The sequence below is a fragment of the Parasteatoda tepidariorum genome, chromosome 1, assembly GCF_982258835.1.
Source record: "Parasteatoda tepidariorum strain Cologne lab strain chromosome 1, Ptep-v5.0, whole genome shotgun sequence".
Taxonomy (NCBI): domain Eukaryota; kingdom Metazoa; phylum Arthropoda; class Arachnida; order Araneae; family Theridiidae; genus Parasteatoda; species Parasteatoda tepidariorum.
This window is the reverse complement of record NC_141755.1, coordinates 81,730,695-81,740,090: the sequence shown is the minus strand read 5'-3', so window position 1 is coordinate 81,740,090 and position 9,396 is coordinate 81,730,695. Positions and strand designations below refer to the sequence as shown.

Sequence of the window (9,396 nt, the reverse complement as noted above, 5' to 3'; positions counted from 1 at the left end):
TTTAGGTGTAAAAAATTTTATTCACTCTTGATTGATTTTGCATGTATAATGAATATTTATTGAAACTAAATTCTTTTATTTTTAAAATAATATTTTATATTATTATTCAATGGTATGGCAACAAACCACATTGATTACGTCTGCTACATTTTTTTTTTCCATGTGATTGTTTTGGTTTGAATTTAAAAGCTTTTTTTTTTTTGCGGCACGAGCCCATGTGAATATAACATACATTAGCATTAGCCAATTTTGGTATTTGTTTGCCTTATCTAATTTAAATAAACTTAATAGAGTGTTTTAGTAAAAACTATTTCTTGAACTTTGACGTTTGTTTTATTTCGTTTAGTCATTTTGCAATAAAGTATCTTTTCAATCTGTGATAAGGTTAAAATTATAGTGATGACAGATATGTACTCATTTTCGCTTATGAAATTCTCGCTTAAAGTGCAATTACACATTGAAGTTATATAAGATATCAATAATATCATATCAATCTCAAAACGAGAATTTTTCTTGCATTATTGTGTTCAGTCTCAAATATCTGTTTGAAATATATTTGGATTGGTGAAAAAAATTCTACTTTTTTCTCTCATATTACAATGTTAGTTGTGTCATTTTTAATGCTATGCAAAGTATCTGATTCCTTTAATTAGGGGATATTGTTATTAAAAAAGAAATAAGAGATTTCACCAATTTTTCAATTAATGTGCTTATGGTTACGGATAGTTTTTCACTTAATGCTAGTTATATCGTGCGTTTTTCTAAATTTAAATGCTTTAATTTAGTAAATGATAGTTTAATTTGATTGGATCTTATCATCATTCCTTCTCTATTTTAGTCTGTCTTTTATAATTTAGACAAGATTCCATTTTTAATTGATGGTTTTTCTTTTGTGTTTAGATCTGAAATAATGTCTGAAAAAATCATATTAGTCACTGGAGGCACTGGTCTCGTGGGAAGAGCTATTGAACAGGTTACAAAATCTAATGCTATGCCTGGAGAAACATGGATATTTTTATCATCGAAAGCTGGAAATCTAGTGTAATTCAATATTTTATTTTATAAATTCCTTTTAATGATTAATATAAATGTACAATTTTATTGATTTTTAGATCATTTTTATTATCAGTTTAATAATAATCTATCAGACAGTGTTTTTATCATTTTGAGGAAGAATTGTAGTTGTAGTAGCAAATTTTTTAAAGGAGAAATGCTAACAACCCCAATTTATATAAATGTTTCAAAATGAACAGATAATTTTTTTTTCTTCCTGTCTGCATTTAGCGTAAAATTCTCTAAATTATATATAACCCCTTGAAATAATATTTTTAACATTTCTTTTAAATTTATAGCATAACTTAATGTTATATAAGAAAAAAAGCAAGGTATTTGTATTTTACTGTTCACAGAACTTTTACTTCTGAAAATAGAACTGTTACCTATGAAAGAACAAATAAAATTGATAGTAATAAGCAAATAAAAAAATAATAAATGTTATAAAATATTGCAAGCAATAAAAACTTATAAAAAAATAAACAGAAAAAGTTGTAATTCATTAAAAAAAATAGTGAAATTGACAAAAAATGGTATTTTTTCTTTTAAAAATCCAGTGTGGATACGCTGTCCTCCTGCATGCCGTCACTATCAAAAGCTGTCATGCAAGTACACTTTTTTTTGTCAAAAAGTCATAAACATTGTATAATAGTTCTGAACTTTTTTTCCTGCATATCTCCTTTGCAAGAATGTAAGATTTAATTTATTTCAATTCTAGAACTTTTTTTTTTTTGCGTGTTTGAAGTATAATAATTTTCTAGCTTGTAAATGCTTTTACGTATGCATATTAAACGTAATAGACATTGATTTGAGATACTAACATTATGTGAAGTTTTAACTTAATAGTTGTTTATTTATTTATCATTTTATTGTTATCTGCTCAGAATCTTTATGGGTTTCTTTATAAAACTTATTTTTCAATATGCCCTAAAGTATCTAACAATTTTTTTTTTAATTATAAATAAATGAAAATTATAATAATAAATATATGATAAGAAGAAAATAGATCAAAGAATTAAAACAAATTGATCTAGCATTTGTACTTCTGCAGACAAAATTAATTTTCTACATATTTATAGAGAACGTTCTCATAAATTTAATCCTTTTGTTAACATGACAGAGAACTTATTGAAGCAGGAACATTCTACAAATATTTATTGTTATTATGATGATTCAAATAATATTATATATGAAACAATAACTATTAGTAAATTATTTTTCATTATGTGTAATATTTATTTTAGTGATGCTGCAGAAACAGACTTAATATTCCAGAAATACAAACCAACTCATGTAGTACACTTAGCAGCAATGGTTGGAGGATTATTTCGAAATCTGAAATTTAATTTAGACTTTCTGGTAATGTTCCTGATTTAATTGTGAATTTTTTACATTGATAAGCTATTTGATGATTTTATAAATTGATTTAACATATTGTGGTATAAATAGTTTTGAGTTTTTTCTTGCTGTCATTTGAATGAAGGAAAACTCTTTTAAATTCTTAAATAAGTTTTAAAGCAATTATGAATTACATGTCAGTTCATGGGAAAAATTTCTAACATTTACAATTATTTTCAAGATATAATTTTAGTCTTGAAAAGGATGTGTTTTACAGGTTTATTGACTTTTGTTGTCTGGTTGGCAGGGTGCTGGACTCACGCTTGTGAGAATGGGAGTTCAAATCCAGCCGGCCAAGGACTCCCTGTGTAGTAGATGGTGACTGGTGCAGGTTAAATCTGTCTGGTCACAAAGTCCTCCATGCTCCGGTAACAAATCAATACCTCTGGAGGTACTGAATTGGAGATTGATCATTCTCTGGTTCAGGTCAAAATTGTGATCTGTGGATGATTGAATGGATGTAAGAATAGGTCCGCCCTATGAATGGTGTGGCAGAAGAGTTCTTGGCCATAGAAGGTGCCACTAGAAAACAAGAACAATCCCGCCCCCTCTGCCTTAATGGCCAACGACAACATTGACTTACGTTTAAAATGATTTCCATTTTAGTGAAACATGCATTTTAGAATAAATAATAATGAGAAAAATAGTTTTAGTCCAGAAAAACATTCTTATATGTGAGTAAAGGCCTGTTTACACGGTCCAATTTCTTGAATCCGAGAAATTGGACAGATTTCTCTGTCCAAGAAATTGGATGATTCGTGACACTATCCAAGTTCTTGAATGTCGCTGATTCGTTGAAAGAAAAACTTGCGCATGCGCATTGTTCATATTCAGCATTATAAAATAATACTTACATAAGTTTAAAATTACTAAATAAATTCAAATAAAATCATAATAACACAAATAAACCGCAACAGATCAATTTATTTGTGCTAAAATATATGAAAACAGACAAGAAGGTGACATAATTTGCTGCCTGATTGTTGACGTCACAAAACCTAAGACGCTGATTGGTTAAGGGAGAAAAAACTTGGATGGAAAGTAGAACATGCTCTACTATCGTCCAAGAAGTTGGACCAAGTTCTTGGATGTTTGTTTACACGATCAAAGCTCAAAGCAAAACAAGTTTCCATCAATATCAATCAATCTCTGTCCAAGAAATTGGATCGTCTAAACAGGCCTTAATAGATTTTACTTTAAAGAAATCACTTACAACATGTAGCATAATTCAATGGTTTTTTCTTAATATTTAATTTGCTGTTAAAATTTCCTTTTTCAAAGTAGCTAAAGATTATCATTTAATCATAAAATTATGTAAAAACAATCATTCTAAAACTTTTTTTTTCAGAGGAATAATATACATATAAATGACAATGTACTAAACAGCAGTTTTCACCATGGAGTAAAAAAAGTTGTTTCTTGTTTATCAACATGCATATTTCCAGATAAAACTACTTACCCAATTGATGAAACAATGGTACGAATATTTACAAACTTTTTACATGAATGAATTAATGTTAAATATTAAGCACATTTTTATGACTTATGATATTATTGAATATTAAACACATTATGATGTTTTATTTTAGATTCACAATGGACCACCCCATAGTTCCAATTTTGGCTATTCATATGCAAAGCGGTTAATTGATGTCCAAAATCATGCTTATCATACTCAACATGGATGTAATTTTACTGCTGTAATTCCCACTAATGTTTTTGGACCGTATGATAATTTTAATTTAGAAGATGGCCATGTGCTTCCTGGACTTATTCACAAAACCTATGAGGCACAAAGTAATTTTTAGATATTATGTTCCAAATTATCTATTTAGTATCATTATTTATTTATTTCAATACATATAACAGATTTTCTAAGTTTCAGGAAGTATATCATTTATTATTTTTATTTTCAGAAAATGGAGCGCCACTGGTCATTTGGGGATCTGGAAAACCTCTTAGACAATTTATTTATTCATTAGATCTGGCAAAACTTATTATTTGGGTACTGCGAGAGTATGATGAAATCGATCCAATTATTTTATCAGGTAATCTACTAAACATTGTTAACGAAATCAATACAGTTTTCCAAAAGACTTTTATAAGAAAGAATTACCTTTTTAAGTATAAATTTAGGAGTCATAAAATTTAAATATCAATTCTATAAAAAATTTATTTTCATATTATGCTAGATATATTATTAACGTCTAGATTATTTTCATCATTATTCAGTCATCTTACAAGAAAACAAAGGCAAAATACTGAAAAAAATATTTTTAATTCCTAATGCTTGAATTATTTGATAAACATATTTTTGACTAACATGTCATTCATGTTAGAGACTTCAAGTTTCATGATTGTCATCAACTAAGTTTATCCATAATAATTTTTAACATTTTCCTCGATATTTTAACATTTTGGGCCTTTACTCCTAGCTTTTCCAAACTTCAATCTTGCATGATTGTTTTGCTGCCACAAAACCTGTCCTTTTATACATATCAGGAAAAATCAGAGAGCTCTGTACCTTTATGTCCAAAGTTGTAACATTTTAAGGATTAATTTGAATCATTCTGTATTCTGCTATATCCTCTACTGACAATTGAATAATGATTTTTATGCTTTACAACATAATCAGTTGCTCATTTTTACATAAATAAAAGTGTGTAGCAATTTATTCATATTTATTTTGCTTTTCTGATATTTTAAAGATTAGATGATTGTGTACTTTGCTTTCAAGGATTTCTACTGTCTGAAATATTTTTGTACAGCTTTAAATTCCTAACCCTTTATTTCCAGATGGGACTTTTAACATCCTAACTTTTAACTTCCTAATAGCAGTGAAGCAAAGCAAAGTACCCCAGCGGAACTTGTCTGCCCCTGTAATACGATTTTCTGTTTATCCTTAATAGTTGACAACGTGCAATTATTTGAAGTTCATCACCTATAAAAGTATTTATTTCTTGATTTTTTGTTCGAGAATGCCATTTTAAATTCCTCAAATTTGTTCCTAAGTTCTCAGCTTTCTGTCTCGATCAATTTTGCAAATAAGTCTTTCATATTTTTTTATTGAGTCCTAAGCACTTATAACTAGATACAAAACAAAGTATTTGTTACAAATAAAAAATATATTATAATTGATGGTGTTTTTGTGAATTAAATATATTGTTTAAGAATAATATAATGGATGGGATGATTGATTGAGTTAATTAGATAAATATTAAATGATGGTTTCAGAATTACATTAGATGATGACACATCACAATAGTAATATTATAGAATAAAATTGTATTTGGATATTAAATATTCAGTAATTGAATGGAAAACAAACAATTATTGATTTCTAAGTTAAAAAACAAGCAAACAAATTTAAGGCTGGAAATTAACAATTCGGGAAAAAAAGGGTTAGCATATTTGCATGCAATTAATATATATTATATATTTTATATGCTGGATTGTTTTTAATTCTGTTCTCTATTTGCTTTATGTTTTTGTAAGTTGATGAAGAACAAGAAGTTAGTATCAAAGATGCTGCATTGGCCGTAACTGAAGCTTTCAACTTCAAAGGCGAAGTTGTTGTATCCTTTCTGTTTTTATTTATTTTGCATTTTTTTGTTCTTTCCTTCTACTTTATACAGTTATATTACCAATAGTTTTTTTATTTTATTTATACTAATTTTTAAATATCAGAAAAAATCTTTACTCAGTTATGAAATTACTATTCTTTCAGTTTTTTGAGCATTTTACCTATTTCATAGGAATAAACGTTTTTTTTAGTTATAAATGATGGAAAAAAGGATAATCTTGTAGCTCTAATAGAAGTAAATAACATTTTTGACATGTTGCATGAGATTGAGAGATATTACATTTGCTAAGCAGAAAGTACACGTTTTTATAGTAAAGTGAAGTTTTGTTAATTTAATCACTTATATCTTTAATAACACATATTATAATTTAAATTAAGAAAATGAAAGAAACTATTACAATTTTCTATACTACTAAATATATTGTACATTTTAAAATAATCTTAATTTTATGATCCTTTACTGTAGTAGTTTGATACGACTAAATCTGATGGCCAACATAAGAAAACAGCAAGCAATGCAAAACTTCGTAAATATAAACCAGACTTTGTATTCACGCCTTTTAAAGAAGGTAAGGATAGTTGGTCACGTAAATGAAATGCTTTTTTTTTTTTTAAATGTACTTTTTCAAATTTTCTTTTTTGAAACAGATTTTTTTTTAAAAAATCAAAACTTTAATAACGAATATAATTGAATATTAGTTATCAATATTTTTATTTTCCATTTTTAATTTTGATAATATTTTTGTTCATGTATCATTGGTTTAAATTTAATTGACACTAAAATTTTAATTATATAATTTTTTTTTTCTTTTCCTCATATTTTATATTAAACTTGTCAAAAATCTACTAATGCCCCATTACTGTTATCTAACTTAATACAATCAAAATGTAACTTTATTAGATTATTAAGTGTAAAAAACTAGTTTTGTAAATAGCCGAAGTGAAGGTAGTCAAATCAATTACAGATGGGAAAATTGAGTGTTTTTGCCAATCCAGGGTGTGTAGTCAAATCTTTCAACAAAAAATAAGCACCTTTAAGTACTCTTAAAGCACACAAAAAATATTTTTAAGCACTATATACATTAACAAAATGCAAAATAATTTTCAGACTTCACTTGAACATAATAAAATAACTAGTTTCTGACAAAGAACTCTTTTCTCAAAATATTTTTCATTGTTGAGAGTCTGTGAATAATTAGAACTAACTGGTTAAAAAGTGAAGTGCCACAATTTTGTATGTATAAAAATCATACCAGCTGTCCAAATTACTAAACTTATTGGTCCGGAATAAAGCACTGAAATATTTTATTGGCACTTCCAGCAAATAGTGTTGAGAGCTCATCGTGTGGGAAGGCTACAGATCTAGTTTCTCCCTCAGGCTATGTGGAGATAGCTGATTATCAAAAAAATTCTAGAAATCCAATTATTACTACTTAGTGGCTAAAGTCAGATATTCCAGCAAGATAATGACTCCATTTAGGTTAAAAAAATCTTCACATTGTTGGTTTTTGAAAAAAATGTTGCATACCAAGAATGGCCTGCCCTCTTACCTGACCTATACTTCTAAAAACTTAGTGTATATACCAAACTATGTGTATATAACTGTATACAAAAAAGTTTCAGTTTGTGGCAGAATTGAAAGCTGTCATTATTTTTTAAAACCTGGAATAATATTGATGCTAATGTCCTCCAGGGTTTAGTAAATGATACACAAAATCATATATTTCAAGTCATAAACATGACAGATTTATTATCTGAAATGGCTTTACTTCGATGGGACAATTTTCTTCCTCCTTATTCGATGTTTTTCTTTTCCGAGGGATCAAGAAATGAGTTACTCCTTGTAAATATGTGTTTAGATAAAGACTCTAAATATATAAGTTTCATTCTCATTGGTTTCTTTGCATCTAGTTATAGTGAGAGAAAAACAACTGGCTTTATTTAGTTGTTATACACTACATTCTAACCAAGTTATTATTCAATAAAATTTATTTTTAAATCTGTTCATTACAAGTAGTTTAATTTAAAAATTGTGCATTCTTCTACCTTTATAACATGCATTTTCATAAATACTACTCTGTTAAACTTTGTTTTTAATAAAAGAAATAATTTTCAGCTGTAAAAGACACTGTGGACTGGTTTACAAAGAATCATGACATAGCTAGAAAATAGAACTTAGAGAAATTACAGAGACTGGACTTAATCTCATCAATATATTGATGCTCTCATCTATGAATGGAATTATTATTATGAATGGAATCTATTATTTCCATATATTATTTTGCATTTATAAGTTAAATTAACTATGTAATAATTATAAATATTTTTGATAATGAATTAAACTGAAAAGTAAAAAGCATTTCTTATGAAGTAGATATTTTTAATAATAAAAAATTATTTCGTTAATGAATGTGTGATAATGTAACAGTTAAAATTAATAATTACCTTCCTTAATACTGATACCAATAATATCAAAACCTTTTCAATATGAAAAAACAATAATTTTTCTTTTCATCTTCAAATTTTTTTTTTTTTTTTTTTTTTTGTAAGCAAATTTTTAAAGTCAAAACATACATTTTTATATAATCTTAAAAACTTGTAAAAGGAAGAAAGAAAAAAAACTAAACTAATCTTAAAACGTAGAAAAATTTCAAAAATACTAGTAAAGGATTGTTTTAAACACCCAATTTTTAAAATCTTAGTTTTGAAGTACTATTATTTTAAAACTAAGTTATCTAACAAGACAGGAGGCTTTTCTAAACAACATCACTTTTTAATTACTTTTGGATCAACTGTAAATAATGTGTATCAGTGCCTTTTTCAGAAAGATTGAAAATATCTTGCAGAAAATAATTCCTCCCAAGATAAAATGCATTGTTTCATTTAGATACATTAACTTAATTGAGCCACTATTAAATGCCATTTTTATAGATTGTTTATTTTTTTAAAAAGAAAATAAATGCTTTTAAAAAAATGAAGAAATTTGTTTAATTTATTTATTTTGTAATGTTTCAATTAGATTTTGCTAAAACAACTCTTGGGAATTTTCAACATGAATCATCTTTTTTAACTTAGTAGACATTAATATAATAAACATAAGCACTAAACTTAATAATTGTAACTTACAGTTTTGATAATGTTTTGCTTTATATTTGGTATAATTTGAGATATGGACTACAATTCATAAGTTCTTCTGTTTCATTTAGAAAAAAATTATTGGCCCTAATTTACTTTTTTTTAGATAAAATATTTTTTAAAAGAGGTAACATTTCTTTTATCAGGAGAACTTTTATTTCTAATTAAATTTCTTCTAACATATATTCAGGCTTTTTTTCACAAGGCAGGTAGCATGCATATTGCAA

The 9,396-nt window shown here is 26.7% G+C and overlaps 1 protein-coding gene across 3 annotated transcripts; it reads left to right on the top strand.

The window, feature by feature from the left end:
- The first annotated feature begins 118 nt into the window (after positions 1 to 118).
- On the top strand, positions 119 to 8,440 carry Gmer (GDP-L-fucose synthase-like protein). Of its 3 annotated transcripts, none has more exons than XM_016070828.4 (9): positions 119 to 252; positions 901 to 1,041; positions 2,298 to 2,412; positions 3,800 to 3,928; positions 4,041 to 4,248; positions 4,368 to 4,499; positions 5,947 to 6,026; positions 6,504 to 6,603; positions 8,151 to 8,393. In XM_016070828.4, the coding sequence occupies exons 2-9, from the start codon at positions 911 to 913 to the stop codon at positions 8,204 to 8,206; spliced, it is 951 nt and encodes a 316-aa protein (XP_015926314.1). In that variant the 5' UTR covers positions 119 to 252; positions 901 to 910; the 3' UTR covers positions 8,207 to 8,393. The 3 variants fall into 3 exon arrangements, with proteins under 3 accessions (XP_015926314.1, XP_015926315.1, XP_015926316.1); XM_016070829.4 differs by lacking the exon at positions 119 to 252 and adding an exon at positions 377 to 601 and having other exon boundaries at positions 8,151 to 8,440; XM_016070830.5 differs by lacking the exon at positions 119 to 252 and adding an exon at positions 440 to 564 and having other exon boundaries at positions 8,151 to 8,440.
- Positions 8,441 to 9,396: the final 956 nt, after the last annotated feature.